We start from the raw sequence: 20,287 nt of genomic DNA, 5'->3' as shown, positions 1-20,287 counted from the left end.
TCAATCCCTGGCACCAACAAAGAAAAAAGAAAGAAAAAAAAAAAGATAGGCTCATAGCAAATGCAGTGCAGGATCCCAGCAACTCTGGAGGCTGAGGCAGGGCGATTACAAATTTGCAGCCAATCTCAGCAATTTAGTGAGGCCCTAAGCAGTGTGAGATTCTGTCTTCAAAAGGGATGGGTTGCAGCTTAGTGGTAAAAACATCCCTGGGCTCGATTTTCCATACCACAAAAAAAAAACAAAAACAAAACAAAAAAAATCCACACACAAACAAATAAACAAAAACTTTTCTTGAAGACCCTTGAGCCAGGTCTTACTCTTTGAGCTAGGGCATATTGTGTCCTACTAAAGTTGTGCTTGTATTGACAGGTAATTAGCAACAGAGGGAGAGCAGACCCATATCACCAACTGGTGTCTATAGGTTGAAAGGGAGCAAATACAGTAATACCTGTTGCATTGTATATGTAATCCTGATTTCCTATCTTCCTTAAAAATACCACCCCCTGCTTTTTTTTTTTTTTAAACCTTTTTTCCACTGCTGGGGATCAAACTCATGTTCTAGAAAAGATGTGTGCTACTACTCACGCTACCTCAATCCATTTTAAAATGAAATTTCTGGAAAGTAACACTTGTCAGTTTGTTATTTGCTTCTGTGTATTATATTTCCCACCCACTTTGTACCATGCTTTGTCATTATCTTGTTTTATTGATTTTGTTGTCTTTTGAAGAAACTCTAATGTGATTTTCTGCCCACATTTTCTTCTTTCATTTCTAAGATGTTATATCAGTCATTTTCCATTGTTAGCAGTGATAACTTTCTTTTAAATATCTTTAATGTACTTACTGAAGAAATTAAGAAAGTTCCTGATGAGGAGTCTATAGGATTATTCTTAGTCTAACTGAACAGTTTGTAACAAACAGATTTTAACTAGAGAGGGGAAAGTTTTCTTTCTTTGAAAATGCTTTTCATTAATCCTGAATAATCACATACCAAAATTTTTTACCTCTTTTTAGGAACTCAGAAATCTAATTACCTGTTTCCTTCCCTTTATTTTTTCTTGGAGCCAGGAGCAAAAGCCAATTTTGCAACAACAACCACCTCTAACCTCCCCACCAGTGAGGAAAAAGTGGAGAAATTTACTATTTTCTCTTTTCTTCTTACACACATATGCAACTCTTTCAGGAGAAAAACACCTAGGAATAATTTGAGTGTTTTGAAGGCTGGCATGTTTCCTTGGTGATTTTCTCTAATAGAAATTTTATTCTTCCTGATGGACTATTGAAATGTCAAATTTTGATATTTGGGTAAAAATTGCCTGTTTGTATTTCCCCCTAGACTTAGAAGGCCTAGGAAATCAGGAATGGCATCTAACTTGCTCACCATTGCTCATTTAACATCTCACTTGGTGCCTCTGGCATATAGTAGGTATTTAGTAAATATTTTTGAATAGAGATTTCTATCATTCAGAGGATTATTTTTTCATGTCAAAGCTTTGCTTTTACTCTTCTGCATATATTTTGTTTCCCTTTCCTTATAGGTGTGAAGATTTACACGTAATACTATTTTTCAGATCTTCTAAGTGGTCATGATAAAAATTGGATGAATAATATCATTTTTACCCTTTCCCATGAAAAAATTGCCTTAAAGCTGTTTATGCTTTTTTTTTCTACTACTTGATTTTTTTTCATTAAAGATTAAACCCAAGACCCTCCTACATTCTTCACTTATACTCAATCACTTAGCTAAACCCCTAGTACCCCTACATTACTATTTTTTTTTAGATATTTATTTTTTATTTGTAGTTGGACGCAATACCTTTATTTATTTGTTTTTATGTAGGGGGGTGGGCTAGGTTGTGGCTCAGCCCACCCCCCTACACTACTATTTTGAAATTTTAATTTCACAACATTGTCTCACTGAGTTGGCCAGGCTGGACTCAAACTTACAAGCCTCCTGCCTCAGCTTCCTGAGTAGTTGGTTTTACAGGTGTGTGCTACCACACCTGGATATGATTTTTTTAACACGATATTTGAAAGCTCTTTTTGCAAACTAGAACATGCAAATTGTGCATTCCACAAAGTTCTGTTATACCTCACAGCATGGCTATTATGCTAGAAACATATTTCCTGTTCCTTTCCCTCCAGATAGTAGCCATACAGTTGAATATTGGAAACAAAATTTTATGATCATCTCCTAAAGGCCTCAAATATTATAGTATCAAATAAATTGTGTCTGAAAAATTTTAAGGGAAGAAAAACTTAAGATCAGATTGTACTTTCCAAAAAAGCAGAATACGTTTGAATACTCTGAGTATGTATATTCATGGTTGACCTTTTTCCCTTGTTTTCAGGACTATTCTGTTAAGTGTAATCTCACTGCTTAATGAGCCCAACACCTTCTCCCCAGCCAATGTGGATGCTTCGGTTATGTTCAGGAAATGGAGGGACAGTAAAGGAAAAGACAAAGAATATGCTGAAATCATTAGGTAAGGTACATTGTTCTGCCTTCTGTTTGATTAGTTCGAGCCTTCATACAAACCAAAGTGTATGCTGGAACCAAGGATTAAATAAAATTTAAATATCCTGTCCTACTCCAGAATAATTTCTCACAATTAGATTTATAGTGTGGAAGGGATGATTACTTCCTGAACCTAATAGCTTGGCAATTGAGGGAGCATCCAATAAAAAAGTGCAGCAGATTCAATTTTCTAGGAACTACTGCTTCCAGGTTCTTGACTAGTTGTTTGTAAACTCTCCTTCCTAGCCATTTTAGGGAATTACCCAAAGTATTCCAGACATTCCAGGCATATAAAAAATTTTCTTTTAAATTTTCTAATTAATAAAGTACTATAACTTATTGGTATTTTTGGCCCTAGTAGCAAGTACATATTTTGGATATCCACTTTATTAGCAATACTAATGTATGGCATGACCAAGACCTAGATAAGAACCAGAAGACTTGGAATCTGCTGTGGCTCTGCTACTTGTCCTGTGACCATTTATCAGTTAACTTTTTGGTTTAGTTTTCTTCATCTGTATAAAAAATAGAAGGTATCAGCCTCAACCTTTTATTTCCTAATAACAACCCTAAGGGAGACATAAGATTTTCATAATAGGGATGGGGACATAGCTCAGTTGGTACAGTGCTTGCCTCAGACACACAAGTCCCTGGGTTCAGTCACTAGCTAAATAAATATTATAATAGCACATAAGAATTGTGCAAAATATTCAACCCCCCCCCTTAATAATATTATATTTTTATACTTTCAAATAGGGTCCTTCTCTATAGGAGAATGTTAGGAATTTGGTTACTACTAGAATTTATACAAATGGAATCCCTCTCTATGAAACTATTTGGCATGATACCATGTAATAGACCAAAAAAAAAAAAAAACACCAAGAAATCATGTGTGACTATAGAACTGTTTTCTGCTCTTTGGAATCACTTTTAGACCCTCCCTAAACCACAGCTGTGAGATTTCAAGGATAGAGTTTGGGTTTCCATAGTTCTCAGCCACCCAAGTGACTGTTGCAAACCAAAAGTTTAAGATAATTGGTATAATAACAAGGACCAATAGAAATTTAGAGGAGCAGGAATGAAGCCCGTTGTTCCAGTAAGTGAATATTCCCAAGATGCTTCTGGTCTTTGTATAATGTTGATAAATGTTAATAAATGATGTTTTTTCCCCAGCATTTATTATCTATCAGCTTAAAGTACTCTGCTAGATGGGTTAAGACAGGCTTTTCTCCTGAGGGGGAACTCATACTTGGCATTTGCAAACAAATGAAGTAATAAGTGCAATTATAGAAGCCCAAACAAGATACACTGGAAGGAATATATAAGGCAATAGAGTTCCTAGGAACGATAATACTTTATAACCAGAAATTTTTCATGCTTAAAAAAACGGGGGTAAGGAAAAATCTTTTAAGAGATACAGAAACATGTTTAACTAGACACAGGCGCATAACAGCATGGCATGTCAAGGACATTATAAGTAGTTTTATAATGCTTGAATGTAAGTTTTGATTTGTAGTAGTAGGAAATTAAGCAGGATTGACACTACATTTTAAGGGACATTGAAGTCAGGATAAGAAAAAATGGTTCTTGATTTCAGAAGAGATAGGGTGTCACTTCATGATTTTTAGGGAGGTAGGTAAGAGATGATTCTATTTGAGATTGACCAGAAAACCATGGACTAAACTGAGAAAATTAGGCTTCAAAGCAATAAAACTTTGGAGAGGGATTTATGATTTAGAAACCAGTGCTTTTCATGAAAAATGGAAAAACAACTGGCTGTGCAAACAAAATGAAAAATGCACTCTTGCCGAGTGTGGATAGCACTGAAAAAAATGTAAGCTGGAACTATCAGTATAAAGGGGAGCGTCGGTTAAAACCTTGGGAACTGGTAAGATGTCTTAGGGCTAAAGAGCGCAGAGATTGAAGCCTAGAAGCCTCAGGAATATCAGTATGTAAGGAATGACAACATAACTAAAATTCAAAGAGGAACTTAAAGAGGTCTTGATTGGGGATTACTTGAATCCCCCCCCCCCCCGTCTTGATGACTCAAGTTTTTATATTTGTTTGGTAGATAGAAACTATTCTTCATTCAATCAAAATATTTATTGCATACCTGTTGTATGCTAGCCTGTTGTTATAGGCACTGGGAAAGTAGAAGTAACTAAGAGAGGTATGACATCTGGTCTGATGAAGCTTATATTCTGACAGGGAGATACAGAAGAATGAACAAAAAAGATCATGAAAAGAAAAAAAAATACTAAAATAGTTATCAGTAGAATATAACAAGAAGCTGTGAGAGAGTGATGCCTAATTTAAATGGTTGTCTCTGGGGTTGGGTTTGTAGCTCAGTGATAGAGCACTTCTGTAGGATGTGTGTGGCCCTGCATTCAATCCCCAGAATGTGGGGCTGGGAGTTAGGGGGTACTCTGAATGCAGTTTGAGTCAAGATATGACAAAGAAGAAACACATAGATCAGGAAAACTAGTGGTCCAGACAGAAAGTCAACTAAATGTGTTCAAGGCACAAAAAATGGACCAGGGTCATCTGAATGTTAGAATTGGAGAAAGCAAAGTGACCGTGAGACCCAAGACTGGGTCATAATAAGACTTTGGAATGTAAGCATAAGATTACATTTTTACTCTGAATACAGATTAGGATGATTATTGAGCTACATTTATTAGGTCAGGTTGGTGATGATATATTTATTTTAGTTGATACCTCATTAATACCTGAGAATCACTGTGTTTAAGCTTCCTTCTTGTCAATATTTATCCCCCACACACACAAAAAAGTCATTATTAAAAGTTTCCTTCAAAATGGTAACTAATGGGTTGAGACTGTTTAATATAATGTAATACGTAATATCAGTTGCTTTCAGGTAGGAACTTTGAGTTTGAAAAGCAGTGTGATAAGGAATCTTGACTGGGGCCAATTATAAATCTATTTTCAAAACAGAGACAATAAACTACTTGTCGTTCACTCTTCAGGAAACAGGTTTCAGCCACTAAAGCCGAAGCAGAAAAGGACGGAGTGAAGGTCCCCACAACCCTGGCGGAATACTGCATCAAAACTAAAGTGCCTTCCAATGACAACAGCTCAGATTTGCTTTATGACGACTTGTATGATGACGACATTGATGATGAAGATGAGGAGGAGGAAGATGCCGACTGTTATGATGATGATGATTCTGGGAATGAGGAGTCGTGACGTGCTCCTTTGATGCCCCTGTACTGCCCTGCCGTCTCAGGCCAAAGGGAGGGGAGCAAGTGGGGACCTAGCAGTGGCCCCTCAACAAAAACCTATTCACCGGGGGTGGGGAAAAAAAAAACACAGCTCCTGCTGACTCCCCTTATGGATCTCAGTTTGCTCCTTTTTATGGACCTTTCATGGAGAGAAAGTAACCCTCCACAGAATGTCTGAATTCTTGCATTCTTTACCCTTCCATCACTGTATTGATTCTTTTTTTAAAAAACAAAAACAAAAAAAAAAAAACAAAAACCAACAACCCAAACTCCCGCCTCACTTCGTCTCTGCAGAATGTTCACAGCAAAACACGTTTGTTCCGTTTTTAGATTCCTGAAGAAATTAGTCTTTTCAAGACATTAATGTGTTTAAAGCTGGAAACCGTTGGGAGTTCACAAGTGCTGCATATACTGGGTAGCAAAAGAAAATGGAAAAAAAAAAAAACCCACAAAACAAACTTTAAAAAAAAAAAAAAGCAAATTTGCCAAGGTTTAGCTGCTCATTTACATTAGTGTGTACGCATTCATTCAAGTCCCATGGTGGTGAATTTTCTTTGTTTCCCTTCCTAACCAGGATACAGTGGGCATCAGGGACTTACTTCATGCTAAGCCTGATGAAATGTGTTCCTTAAGCCTTCACAAAATCATCCTAACACGGAGGCCTCAGCTATTCTTGAGGAGAGAAATCAGATTTTGTTTTTTGAAATCGATTGGGAATCTAAAGCCTGAAATAAATATTCATACTTTACATAGAACTAAGCACTTGGTTGCTATTTATTCTTTAAAGGCAGGGTTATTTTTCCCCCCACTAGGGAATGGGGTGTGTGGGGGAAAAGTGGAAATTAGTGTGTGTGGATTTTTAGTGTTAAGAACAAAGTTAAAAATCACGCCAATTTTGGTTGATGCTGCTGAGGGAAACTCAAAACTACTGGTGGCCACTGGGAGAGGAGACACCTGTTTGTACTTAACATGGCCTTCCCCTCAAAGCTATTCTCTCACTGTGGGGTGGGTTTGTTTTTTTTTTTTAATTTAAGTAGCCACTTTTAATTACTCAGTATTAATCCTAGATGCATGTGTTAAGATTTTGGTTTTCATTGAGCTGCTTATACTGATAGTGATAAATGTGGATGTGTATGAGACATAAGTGACCAGTTCTGACTTTTTTCTCCTTTCAATATACTTTGGCTTTGGAGTGCAGCAGAAATTGTGCATGGAGCTTCCCATGGGTTTTTGTCTCTTCTGGCAGAACCAAGGGAGTTGACTGCAGGCAGTTTCCAGCCACGCGAGGCTATATCTTCTAGCCATGCAGTTGCTGCAGGTTTGATTTCCAGGTCTCTATCATGTATTGCTTCAATTAAGATTGAGATCCAGCAGCCTTCATCATCCAAGTAGGTGATTTTTGTCATTGAGGTATGTGAGTTCATGGTGTTCTGAGTGGGGAAGCCACAAATTTCAGAAGGAAAGTAACAGCAAGGTGACAGAAGTCCTACTTAAGATCCCTGTATACCAGTGTCATCTCCTTCTTTAGATCACACTCAGAATGAACCAAAGGGCAGATTAGGGACAAGGTAGGACAGATCCTAGGGTGGTCAGAGTAGGTGATTGATGCTTATTTCCATAGCTCCTCCTTCCTTCCTTTCTGATCTCAGGGTTTTCATTGCTCTTCAAACTTTCTCTCAAACATGCGCTATTTCTCAGCAGTCCTCTCTGGCCTCTAAAGTTTGGTCTGTTATTAAATGAGAATGTCTAACACATTGAGGTTGTTATGGGATATTGTTGAGTCTGATCCCAGAATCTTTGTGTAATCTCCACAGGGCCCGGGCTGCTAATTGCACCCTTAAATCTAGTGATTCCACAGATTCAGGGAACAGAGCAGCTCTGTAGGACAGTGTTGTGATTTTGTCCAAGTAAAAACTCTAAAGGATGTTGGAACTAGTCTTTTTGGTCCCCATACTTCTTAAGTAATGCTTCCAGATAACCTGCAAACCTTCTGGAGCCAAAGCCTCTCAATGTTCTGGATTTACCGCCCCACCCCCTGCTTTTATCCCCCTTCCATCCCCATACCTGGCCCATACTATACAAGTTTACAGCCAGTAGCTTGGTCTCTCTCTCTCTTAGAGCCCTAAAATAAAGCCTTTCATTCCCCTTACTGCTAAAGCATCTCACTCCCAGGGTAGGCCAGGCATCTTGGCATTATGGGAGGTGCTGTGCTATATTCAGCTTTGTCCCATTAGGCCCTGTTGGCCTCTTGCATGTTGACTCAGGGAGCCAGAGCGCCAAGTGGAGGTCATACCTCTCAGCCCTTCAGGGCAATATTATTGTAAGTTGGGTTTGCCTCTGATGAGAGTACAATCAGTTCCAGAAGCCAGGGGTATGTTGATTTATTGGCAGGTAGATATTCTGATAGTTTAGACTGACTTATAAAACCCAGATGCTGGTTCCAGACTTCTGTCCCTGAGAACATATCCTGTGGAAAAATACTTGAGTATCTAAGTGTTGTTTCTTTTTTCTTTTGGGAGTGGATGGAGGTCTCTGGCTTATGTCAAAACCTCATGAGTACAGTTGTGCTAATTATTTGGTGTGAAGTAAACTCAAAATCCTGCATATTTAGATTTCTTTTGGTTCTAGTTGAGGCCTCACTAGAATACTCTTTTGAGGCCGAGTAGAGATATAATATCATGATTCCGTTGTTGGCTTCTCTCACAGTCCCCCCCCCCCTTCCTTTCTTATCATTCCAGAGTTCTTTTCTACTAGCCGAACTTTTGTAGTTCCTTCTTTCCAAAACCTTCCTTGGCAATTATTTGCTTCTTTACCTTTGCTGGTTTCCTTGTTTGAGGCAATGGAGTAAGAGATTGGAAGGAAAAATGTATAGTACTCTGCTGAAAATTAACTTTCCACCCCTCTCATCCTGATAAACAAGGTTTACATTTACAACTAAACAAATTCAGATGCAATTTTCAACTATTCTGAAACCAGCAGGACACACCTGACTTTAATAGTTTTCTTAGCTGAAATTGTAGATGTTTTTCTTCAGTTTAACTTATGAGAAAAGATTATCTTGATGCATTTTTGTGTTGACTTCCCCTTTAGTGGTTTATTTTGTCTTTTTCTGCCCATCTGTCTACTAATAAAATGTGAAATAAAATATACCTGTATTGCTACTTCCCCATGGGATGATCCTCTTTTTTTTTTCCTTGTGTTAAAACTGAATGGTGGTCTGAACATTTTCATTATTGCTTTGAAAATTATGCCCAGAACTCAGCTGAAAAAACAGGACCACCACCAAAACTGGCTGACCTGTCTGTGTCATCATGCATCCTGTCCAAATCCATCTCCTTTCCTAGAGAATTATCCCAATCCACACAAGATTTCAAGGAAAGTTTGTAAGGGCATAGCCATTTGTTAAGTTTGACTCAATTTGATTCCAAAACAGAACAGAGTCTTTGGAGGGATTGGTCAGATACCGGGCTGCCTTCCTTGGGTAAACATTTTATTTTCATTGTTATTTGTGATCCCAACTTCCTGCTGCTAATAAACAACAGGAAATCGAACAAAAGATAACACGGTTTGATAGAAGTCCCCATTTAGTTTTAGTTGTGAATTCTAGCAGGACCCCAAGTCCCCATTTAGTTTTAATCAGGACCCCTAGCTATATAATAGCCATGTGATTAGCTAAAACACTGCTCTCAACTACAGAGCCCCAATGAAGAAAAGGTAAAAACTCACCTTAGTCGGCTGGTTCTTCTGCCACATTAAGTTGACCAATACAGGTCAGGCATTCTAATCTAAGCCTTACAACCTGTGGTCAGAAGCACAGAAGTTTCTGCTTTATGAAGTCCAAGATGTTTCTCCCAGGCCCATCCCTCAGCCACACCACACAGAGACCGTGCATGCTCTCATAACTTTATTAGGTGGAGATTGGGCAAGAGAAAACCCCTGACGACGTTGCCCACCTGTTTTAGGACAACTGGAATAGAGGAGTCTTTGCTTGGAGATGGGCTTTCACTGAAGTGGAAGCAGATCTTTTGATTTTTAAAGGGGAGCTGATGGGCTGAACATCTCTCTGAGACCAGATTTTGGTTTTTTTTAAGTGGTCAGCCAGAAGGCAGCAAGTTTCTAGGGACTGGAACAGACCAGAAGAAACCCCTGCTCTATGTGAAGACAGGGCCCAGATTTATGTTGGGCAGTAGATGATGATCTTTGCTATTCTCAGATCAAGATACCCTGGAATGGGAGCATGACAAATGACAAAAGGACCAATCTCTCAAAAACAGTATAAAGTAATTGCAAGCTGAAGAAAATTCAAATAATGGTTACAAGGGACTGAAATAAGTCGTGATTCTTCATTGGTATGTGACCATTGCACAATGTGCCTCGAACCAGCCCTTCCAGTGGCAGCCTTTAGCAGCCAATGGAGTAGGGCACCCGTGGAAGGCCTGAAGGCATCAGAGGTGCAGGGGCCTTACATGGCTATAGTGAAAAGGGGTCTGGATGGGGAGAGCAGAATTGGCTGCCATCTGCAGCTATACCCCCACTCCCCTGGGGCTTCTCATACATTTACAAATACATACATAAATACACTACATACAATATAGTGAGTCTGGGAGCTCCCCACTGAGAGGCTCGGCTGACAGTTACATGTCTCAGAAATTCTAGGGAAGGGCACCAGGCTCCCAGAAACGTGCTCCAAGTGTTCTCTCCTGTCCAGGGTAAGCCCTACCCCAAAGCCCACCCCTCTCTTAAAGGTCTAGTTTGTCCAGTATGGAGAGTTGCCATAGGTGGGTTTGGAGGCTTGAGACTTGGGCTGCAGGGAGCTGGGCTGGCTGCGTTGACCTGAACCACTCTGAGGAGAATGAGAAGGAAGAGAAAAGGCTGTCAGGGCTGGGGTAGAATCCCCTACCCAGGAAGCCATCTCCATTACTGTACTCACCTGAGTGTCCTGGGGAAGGTGGTGGTGCAGCAGCTGCGAGTGTGGCTGCTGGTGGGCTGGCAGGATGTGCAAGAATGGTGGCGGAGCATAGCCAGGGGCTGCTCCAGGGGCCAGGGGTCCAGTTGAACCCAAGGCTGAGGGCAGGCTGAAAGGTGGAGGGGTTCCTGCATGAAATCCCTGCTTGTCAAAAGTCTGCAAGGCAATGAAGACGATGCTGAGGGTGAGGTTGGACTCTTAACTCACACAAACCTACCTGGGCATCTTTGTCCTTACTCACCTGTGTTTTGTAGACAGAACCAGTCATATCAGGCAGGCCAGTGGTACTTGAAGATACTGATACTCCTAGGAAGAAAATCAGGTAGTTGTTCCCATAGATATTTGGTCCCAGCTAGGGATACTGAGGGAGCTCTGCCTGAGAGGACAGACAGAAGATGACTATTCCAAACTTTAGCCCTAGAAAGGAGGGGCAAACATTACCTTTCCCAGGCCCAGAACCTGTAGACTTGTTTGGTGCCTGTGATGATCCACCATAGCCACCCTTGGTGTAGTCTCCTGCTGCTGTTCCCTGGGTCAGGTCATCATAACCTAGCATGGCAGAGAACAAGAGGCATGTGTGAGCTAAGCAAGCCTCTGCTACACCCTGTGTGTCTGTGCTGGAAGCACCTCTCACCTGTGCTGTAGCTGTGCTGGCCATAACCACTGGCCTGTTGGAAAGGAGTGGTGGGGGTGCTGAGGTTCACACCATGTTGCTTGGCTGATGCTGGAGGGACCTGGTGGGCACAGGTGGGGGAACAGTGTAAGAACACAGGCAAGGTGGAGCAGGTCATACATCCTCTGCATAAGGTAGCACAGATGACATACCCACAACCAGAGGGGATTCCTTTTCATTAGTGCAGCACATGATATAAAAGCACATGAGGAATATAACCTCACCTGAGGCTCAACAGTTACTGAGGGTCACATGAGACACTGAGTAGTATCATGATCTGCCCCCTCCCTGCTGCTCCAAGGAGCTGGATTACAGGCCCAAAGTTTCAACCTTCCAGGGGTATAAGGCCTAGGGAGAAATAACACCACCCACAAATACTCACGAACATGGTGGGCCCATATTGGAAGGCACTGGGCACGCCTGTGTAGTAGGGGAGGCTGGTGTAGCTGTAGCCAGGTGGAAGAGCGGGATTCAAAAAGGGCTGCTGGGCTGTGTGGTGGGTCTGGGATTGGCTCTGCTGTGGCTGAGCTAGCGTGGTGGGGGGTGCAGGGGATGCAGAGTCACCTCGGCCAAACTTTGTGACATCACCTAAGATAAGAGGAACACTGACATTTGTAAACGAGGGGAAAAGCCAGACTGGCTCCTGCAAACAGGAATAGGTCTGGCTACCAGTCAAGTACGGATAGTGAAAAGGCCTCTCACCTCTTCAACACCTGCCTTTCAATCTCCTGGGATGAGCTACAGCCTTCTCCACACCCTCCCACTCTCAACCACTGAGCCAACTAACCTGAATATGGATTATTAGTTAGGCTCCCATCTCGGCTGGCAAGGGCTGTGGGTGCAGCAAAGGGAATTCCATAGTAATCCTAGGAAAGACCAGGGGGGCTTATTCAGGAAAAGGTCTCACCCCACTCCCAGGAGAGCACAGCCGGAAGGGAACAGGCAGATGGCACTCTGAGTGACTCCATACTCCTGAACACAGGCTGCATAATTTAAAGGTAGCACTCACAGACAGCTGCAGTTATAGGTTGCCCTTGTGTGTAAGCAGCTTGGTAGCACTGCGTAACTGACTAGCATGCAGACAGACTGACCAACTGGACAGCATTCACCAGGCAGAGATGTTGGAGATCCAGTCTCTCAGCCACACCACAAATGGGTACCTGACCAATGCCACAAGCTGAATTAACTTTATTGGCTTTTCATATATTGGAGTCTCTAAAGACCAGTCAGGAAAATTGATGAAATGGAAGAAATTTGGAAAAGGAGTCAGCAGGAAAGGAAAAGCTTACAAAGTTTAAAAAAGGGACAGAGTGCAGTGCCAGGTAGGCGCACAGCACTTCAGGTCTAGGACCCCAACTAGCCTCTCTCCCTACTCTGCCTTAGCAACACTGACACTGCAGAGGACCTAGGCCTAAGAATAGTGGATATAACATTGTATGGAGACAAAGAGCAGTGGAACTGTGTGCAAAGGAGGCCTGTCTGGCATTTACTTGCCATCTAGGGCTTTGGCTATCCTGGACACACTGAATAAAGGATAAACCGTTGGGCTGCCCTAGAGCTATGGTCACAGCCAGACAAAAGCCATCCTGGCTGGAAATGTCACTAACACCCTTCTTTGGACACATCTCCAGGTAACCTCCAGGAAACCCACAGTATCCTCAGCCTAGAACCCCAGGAGGCAGCAAGACTGGGTAAACTGCATGGACCTATATGGAACACAACTGGGAACAGGTATAAAAAGCCCAGAAGTGGGAGTTCATTCACAGATATGGAAATCTAATGGCAGGCATTAGGCACAAAAGAAACAAAGGCAAAAACATAATCCAAAGGAAAAGTAAATGAAAGGTACATGAAACTTGGGCTCAGAGGGGATTTCTTCTAAGGCACAGAGAAAGGAAAGGAATCATCTGAATAAGGGAGTAGAACCAAGGAGAGTCCCTGAGACAGAATGAATTTCTGCTGGCATTTCATGGAGGGAATACTGGGAGCAGAAACATCTCTTTTGCTCCAGGGACTCCCAGGAGACCTCTAGCAGAAGACCAAGCTATCCTTCAGTCATTCTCTGCCTCTCTAAATAACTTCCACTGGTGGAAAAGTGCTTCCCTTCAGACACAGGAGTCTGGTGGGTAGAGGTGGGACCTGCAGCTTCCAGTTCTTGGTGACTTGGCACAAGAAATATAAATCCCACAGGTACATTAAAGAAGGAAAGGTAACACCTCATTGAGGATAAAGCCCCTTCCTCTGGGAACAGGAAAGACCACATCCAGTGGTCTGACAGTCTCTTCCAGGAAATGTCAGGCCAAGAAGAGTGGCTAAATAGAAGGAGATTCTGTCTGCTGGCAGAGGAAGACGTGGGCCTTCTCCAACCACCTGCTTCTGTGTTATCCCAGGGATGGCCCAGTGCTTCATCCTTATTCAGAAGGAAGAGGCAACTGTGCTCTGAGAGGCGACAACCACTAGGGAAATCCCAGAGTGAGCATTATTGCACATAAAGATGCGAGACCAGACCCAGAAGACACCTTAAGGATGGTCAGTTCCAGCTATTCATTCATCAGAGGCAGAAGAGTAACACTTCTATCCCAACGTAGCCACCAGCCACCACGGTCCAGAGAACCAAATGGTGCTTCAAGCAAAAAAATATAAAACTCCAGGGCCTACCAAATAACCGGTATATCTTGGGTCACATGATTTTTATTTTCCCTGCTTTTTTTCTTTTTGGTACTGAAGATTTAACCCAGAGGTGCACTGAGCTACATCTCCAGCTCTTTAGCCTGTCTCAAAATAAAAAAGAACTGGGGATATAGATACTGGATTCAATCCCTAGTACCGCACACACATGCACATGCAAGGGTACAGGGGAAGATAAAGACCCACATTTAGTAGGGAAGGCATGGTTTACTGGGGCTCTTGGTAACAAAGGCCCTTAAGTTTCCCAGGGATGATCATAGATCATTCATCTGCCAAAGCTATTGCCACATCAGGCACAATCACCAAATGGAAACCAGCTTTCTCAGCAGTAATGTTGAGGCAATTCCATAAGCCAAGGATCCTAAGGGCCAAGCAGTGTGGCAGTCACGGGAGGAATGAGAACTGCCATTGCCTTTGCCTCACTACTCCCACTTACCATAGGCAGCCGTGACTGAAGCATCTGGAGCTCATCATACCCGTAGATCTGCAGAAGAACCAGAAAGGGTATTAGGGAGAAGACCCATTAGTGGCCTCAACAAGATTGGGAGGATAAGATACCCACAAATAGGACCTAGCTCAGTTGCTGTGGAACAGATCCCTCCCAGATGGAATCTACTGCCTAGATGGAGTCTAGATTTGAAGGAACATCATGAATTGGAGAAGCAAAGACAGAGGGCTCAGGGAAGAAGAGCAGTCCAAGGTGGCCAGCTCCAACCCAACCCAAGGTTCCCCTCACCAGGTCCTGCCAGGTGCCAGCCCCTGAGGCCAGGGGAGCTGGGGCTGGCCAGGAGTTCCACCGTGCGCTCACCGGGTAGGCAGGTAGCAGTCCTCCAGGGCCCATGAGGTACTGGTTGTGCAGCAATGGAGGCACCCCCTGAGGGAGGTTTGGGGGTGCTTTGCCTGCAGAGAGAAAAATCAAATGGAATGGAAATCTACTAGACAAGTTCTTCAGCTGTTGGAGAAGAGATCCAGGTCTCATGAGCTCACTGTCGGTCACAGTGCTAACCCTGATGGGTCCACGACAAAAGAACATGGCAATGGCTATCAGATACAGAAGGTCATGCCAGAAAGGGGCTTGAGTGAAGACAGAAAGCAAACACCACCAGATTCAGGGTGTTTCAACATCAGAGGGTTGTTTCGGAGAGAAATACCTCTTAATTCCTCAGTCACAAAGGTCAAAATATCAAATGAACATAAAAAACAATCAGCCTCCTCAAAACGGAAGCTACACAGTGTCTTAAGAGGGCAGGCTGTGTTAAAAGTGGGTTTGGACCATTTCCACAGGCAGTCATATAACTTGGGCAAGAGATACCCATCCAAATTAGGCCTGACCCCTCTCCCTCAGTCATCTTTTGATCTCAGCTCTGGGTATGAATGAAGACAGAACAATTGGGGATCTAGAAACACAAAAGTTGTTGGGAATCCTGCCCCAGGGAAGGCTACCCAAAAACTCCAACTGCAAGCAATCCCCAGAGGCCAGAGTGAGCACATTATCTTCTAATGTTTGTGGCCATCCGCTGAGCCCTGGCAGCCACCACTAGACACAGTTCCTGGGAAGCCAGCTGTACATGCTGAAAGTGGCATGGGTGAGCAGGAAAGGTCCCTGGAACACATACCTGAGGTCACCAACGGTGCAGCTCTCGTATTGCTGCTGACTGTGTTCACAGTGGTCCCTCCCAGGCTGAGGCTGCTCGCTGTGCTTATGCTGCCAGGCAGGCTGACACCTGAGGGTGGGGTGCTTGAGGTGGAGGTCGCTGCTGGGGAGAAAGCAGCTGAGGACTGCAGGGAAGGGGCACTCTCCATGCTGTTGTGCTGTCAAAACAAAAGTCCAGACACATGGATCTGGAGGCACAGAGGGTACTGGGAGAGGCTGGCCTGGACTTTGAGCCCACAATCTCATGGCTGAACAGGTAGACAGATGACAATACTAATATCCAGGAACTCTAAGGAAAAGGGCTCTGTGTTCAGTGATCACTGTTGTCTCTTAACACTACATGCAGATTCAGCCACCAGGACTCATAAACTGAATATCAATAACACTGAAATTGAGCTCTATGACAAAAACCCACTTAAAACTCCTTCAAATTGATCAAGCTTTGTATTTGAAACAAGGTACAGAAGCAACAAACTGCTGATCACAAAAGCAGAGACTCAGAAGAACTAACCTCAGGGCCATAGGCAGCCCAGCCAAGTCAGAGTCTTTGAGGTATTTCTGTCTATTAAGCACTTTAACTATTCTGGTCCATGCCACAGGAGGCCACCAAAGTCCTTTAATCCAAAACCTCACAGTCTAACAATGCCTCATCAGGGACCATAAAGACCTGCTCTTATTCATATTCAACAAGGTCCACCCAGAAAGGAAGGGCAATAAACAACAGAAAATTCTCTGAGACCCTAAGTTCCAGGAATCCAGCCAAGCACTCGAGTCTAATAACAAGGTATCACAAAAAATTTCAAGCACTAAGGAGGTAGAAGAAGAGTTCTACTGAATTGGACAAAGCAAGCCCCAAATAGGTAAGAAAAAGTTCTCTAAGACTGACTTAAGGGGATTGAGGTGGTGGCTCAGTGGTAGAGTGCTTGCCTAGCATGTGTGAGGCACTGGGTTTGTTTCTCAGCACCAAGTATAAATAAATTAATAAATAAAATAAAGGTCCATCAACAATTATAAAATATTAAAAAAAAAAAAAAAAAGACTGACCTAAGTCTTCAAATCAAAAGTTGTAAAGAATATAGAAGTACAGAAACTCCTAGAGGAAAAGCAGAAGGCGGCATCAGGATCAAGGGGTCCAACATACAAAGTTTCTGTGGACATCTCATCCCCAAAGCCTTCCATATCAATCTGAAGAACATACAGAAATGATTCACCAAGTGCCGGGACTTTAGCTCAGTGGTAAAGTGCTTGCCTTGTGTGTGGGGGGCACTGGGTTCGATCCTCAGCACCACGTTAAAAATAAATAAAGATACTGTGTGTTTATCTACAACTAAATATATATTTTTTAAAAAATGATTCACCAAGATTAGGACAGTTGAGGGGCTGGGATTGTGGCTCAGTGATAGAGCACTTGCCTAGCATGTGTGAGACACTGGGTTTATACTGAGCACTACATATAAGTAAATAAAATAAAGGTCCATCAACAACTAATAAAAATATTAAGACAAAAAAGATTAAGACAGTTGAAAACAGTTTCTCTGAGGCTACCAGGAACTCTTGCTTTTTCAGCATGGAACCAAGACAAAGGGTGTGCTGCATGCCCAGAACAGACGGACTTCCACTTGAGACCACCCACCAATCCCTGCAACAGCTCTCACCAAGGCACCAAGCATTGTTGGCCATCTAGCCTTTCACAGGAGACAAAAATGAACCTTCCTCATCCACAAGAAGTGCCCGCTAGAGAACAGTTCCTCATATACTGAAAGGAACTCAAGTCCTCCAGAAAGCCTCTCCTCCCTTCTGCTGCCCCCCAACTCTGTTCGTCACCTCCAAGTAACGAGAAAATGCCTAAGTGTGGACCTAACTGACCCACACACCATTTAAAGGGTCTCAATAGTCCATCTAACCAGTCTACAGTTAATCCAAAACCTGGTGTCATCTCACAGTCTACCAAGGATGGGACCAGAGAAGCCAGGGAAGGAGAAAACAATGAGAGTCCTTCATTCTTGTATAAGGAAGAATTATGAAAGAGAAGAAATACATCTGACTATATTTCTTAAAAAGCCACATTATTTGTAAAATGAAAAATACTGGAAAATGGGGTAGGAGGATTACAAGATCAAGGCCAGCCTCACCAACTTAGTGAGACCTTGTCTCAAAATAAAAAATAGAAAGGGCAGCTGGGGATACAAATTAGTGATAGAGCACTCTAGAGTTGAAAACAAAAAATCTGTACCTCCCATCACAAATGTCTATTGGTCTCCCTAATACACAGAATACCTAAAAAGATATGAAGGACTCAACACAAGGAACCAAGAATATAAATAGTTTACAGGAAGAAATTCAATGTCTTTCAAATATAAGACAATGCCATGCTGGGGAGGCCTGGAGAGATGAGGTGTGTCATTCACCGCCCACGGAGGGGAACAGGTTGAAATCACAGTACAGGGCAGTGTGTATGGAATGACAAATGCACCAGGCACGGTGAGACATGCATGTAACCCTGTGATTCAGAAGATGGAAGCAGGAGGATTGCAAGATTGAAGCTAGCCTCAGCAACTTAGTGAGCAAAATAAAAAGTAAAAAGGGCTGGGAATGTAAGCTCAGTAGTTAAGAATTCCTGAGTTCAATACCCAGTATCAAAAAAAGTAAAATTTAAAGTGACAAATGCCTTATAGTTCCACAACTAGACCAGATGTAGAAGGTCATCCACTCAACACTAGTAGCAAGACTAAAACAGTCCTGAATGGAGGACACAGTCCCTACAGTATAACTGGGAAGAAAGAATAAACAGCCTGTCAACATAAAACTAGCAACAAGGTATTCCATTAGGAGCAAGGACCACTATATACACAATATTCTCATTTATGTCACAGGACAAAAGGGAGGATAATTGTTGCTTTTTCTGGGCCTGGGGCTGGGCTCAGCAATAGCACACTTGCCTGGCATATGTGAGGCACTGGGTTTGATTCTTAGCACTGCATATAAATAAATAAAATAAAGGTCTATCAACAACTTAAAAAATCTTTAAATGTTGTTTTTTCCTTTTATATGTTTTATTATTTTTTTTTAAAGCTACTAAGGATGGAGAAAATAGGCAATCCAGGGCTAGAACTAAGAAAGTTAGAGACCAGAAAGCCTTTATAGTATATAGCTTTTTATAACTATCAATAACAATTATTTTGAATGTTTAACAATGTGACCATTCTGACACACAGAGTGTGGAACTCCCTGCATGGGCAGTTCTGGCATCTGGATTACATGACTTGGGAGTTTTCAGCTGGGAAACAGAGCTTGCAGCTCCCAATCTGGTTCTCAGCAAGAGAGCTATGGGCACAGAGGTGCTCCTCATCCTCATGGTGAGGCTAGCTCATTGTTTCCACAACAAGAGGACAGAGACAGGTGGGCAGCTAAGAGCCTACAATACTCTACCTAGAAGATGGTGGACTCTGGGTTCTTTTGTTATCTTTCATTTTGCTGGGGAAGGGATACTAGGGTTTAAACCCACAGGTGCTTTACTACTGAGCTACATAACTAACCCTTTTTACTTTTTCAGATAGGGTCTCAGTAAGTTGCTGAGACTGGCTTGAACTTGCCATATTCTTGCCTTAGCCTCCCAAGTCACAGTGATGATAGGTGTGTGCCACCATGCCCAAAGCTATGGGTTACATAACAAAGGAGTTTATATAAGATTTCACATGGAAAACTGTAGTTTGAAAGTCACAGTGTTTGATACCAATACAAGACAGGACTGCTACTTTCCAATCCCTCATTCTGTACTTGCCCTGATTCCTTCCTCGGAGGAAACAAATTTCACCAATTTCCTGCCTCTCTCATTCATTTTCATCCAAAATCCTCCCTGCTTGTATATCACCCCCTACTCCAACCTTCCCTGAAGCTTCCAACACCTAGAAGCATGGACATTCTGCTGTCTCGGCATCTTTCAACTTACCCAACTCTCAGCTACTCAGCTTTTATTTAAACACCTCCAATAACATCCCCTCTCCTTTCCCTACCACTCATTTCTTAACCCACCACCATCTGCGAGACCATTTCTATACCACTTGAAACTACACTCCCAACTTCACAACTGATCAAGTCAGAATTCAGAACAATAATCTAGGGTTATTCTTAGCATATAATAACACTTCCTAGCCAGTACTTCCTTTTTGGATCTCTTCCACCCTGGCTTCCTTGACAACATAATTCTGCTTCCATTTTTGCCCTTCCACCCTTCAGACCCTTCAGACTTCCTTCTTCGAAGTGTGCACCTCTGAGACAGGGAAGATTGCACAGGCACAAATCAATAGGACACCCATGGCTACCACTAGGAATGTCCATGACTACCAAAAGAACGAAACATAGTTACATTGACTGGGCCAATAGCTAGGAATGTCAGTCTCAGAGAAAAATGTGCAGGTGTTTGCAGCGCAGGATAGGAAATCCTTGCCTAAGCTAAGCACTCCCTTTTCCTTTTAAGTATTTGCTCTACACCAAGTAGTAGAGGGTTCAAGGAACATCAATCTTGATTAAAAATGGTTTTTAGGAG

The 20,287-nt window shown here is 42.5% G+C and overlaps 2 protein-coding genes across 16 annotated transcripts in view; one reads left to right on the top strand and one right to left on the bottom strand.

The window, feature by feature from the left end:
• The window catches only part of Ube2r2 (ubiquitin conjugating enzyme E2 R2), a 105,936-nt gene extending 97,011 nt beyond the window's left edge, over positions 1 to 8,925 (top strand). Inside the window, exons 4-5 of the mRNA XM_046457150.2 lie at positions 2,352 to 2,486; positions 5,506 to 8,925. Of these exons, the coding sequence (XP_046313106.1) occupies positions 2,352 to 2,486; positions 5,506 to 5,725 (355 nt within the window). The 3' untranslated portion in view covers positions 5,726 to 8,925. The remainder of the gene's footprint in view (positions 1 to 2,351; positions 2,487 to 5,505) is intronic.
• Positions 8,926 to 9,649: 724 nt separating this feature from the next.
• The window catches only part of Ubap2 (ubiquitin associated protein 2), a 103,886-nt gene continuing 93,248 nt past the window's right edge, over positions 9,650 to 20,287 (bottom strand). For 11 of the 15 annotated variants that reach the window (XM_046457139.2, XM_046457140.2, XM_046457147.2 and 8 more), the window contains 10 exons: positions 15,704 to 15,899; positions 14,824 to 14,987; positions 14,524 to 14,571; positions 12,187 to 12,265; positions 11,782 to 11,987; positions 11,361 to 11,460; positions 11,168 to 11,275; positions 10,968 to 11,032; positions 10,691 to 10,882; positions 9,650 to 10,603 (listed from right to left, as the gene is read on the bottom strand). In XM_046457139.2, the coding sequence (XP_046313095.1) occupies positions 10,508 to 10,603; positions 10,691 to 10,882; positions 10,968 to 11,032; positions 11,168 to 11,275; positions 11,361 to 11,460; positions 11,782 to 11,987; positions 12,187 to 12,265; positions 14,524 to 14,571; positions 14,824 to 14,987; positions 15,704 to 15,899 (1,254 nt within the window). In that variant the 3' untranslated portion in view covers positions 9,650 to 10,507. The remainder of the gene's footprint in view (positions 10,604 to 10,690; positions 10,883 to 10,967; positions 11,033 to 11,167; positions 11,276 to 11,360; positions 11,461 to 11,781; positions 11,988 to 12,186; positions 12,266 to 14,523; positions 14,572 to 14,823; positions 14,988 to 15,703; positions 15,900 to 20,287) is intronic. The other 4 variants (XM_046457142.2, XM_046457143.2, XM_046457148.2 and 1 more) reach the window with 1 other exon arrangement.

The sequence above is a fragment of the Marmota monax genome, unplaced genomic scaffold (assembly GCF_021218885.2).
Source record: "Marmota monax isolate L192 unplaced genomic scaffold, Marmota_monax_Labrador192_F-V1.1 WCK01_AAM20220418_F8-fsc00069, whole genome shotgun sequence".
NCBI classification, from domain to species: domain Eukaryota; kingdom Metazoa; phylum Chordata; class Mammalia; order Rodentia; family Sciuridae; genus Marmota; species Marmota monax.
Note: the sequence above shows the minus strand (reverse complement) of the source record. Positions and strands in the feature narration are given on the sequence as shown.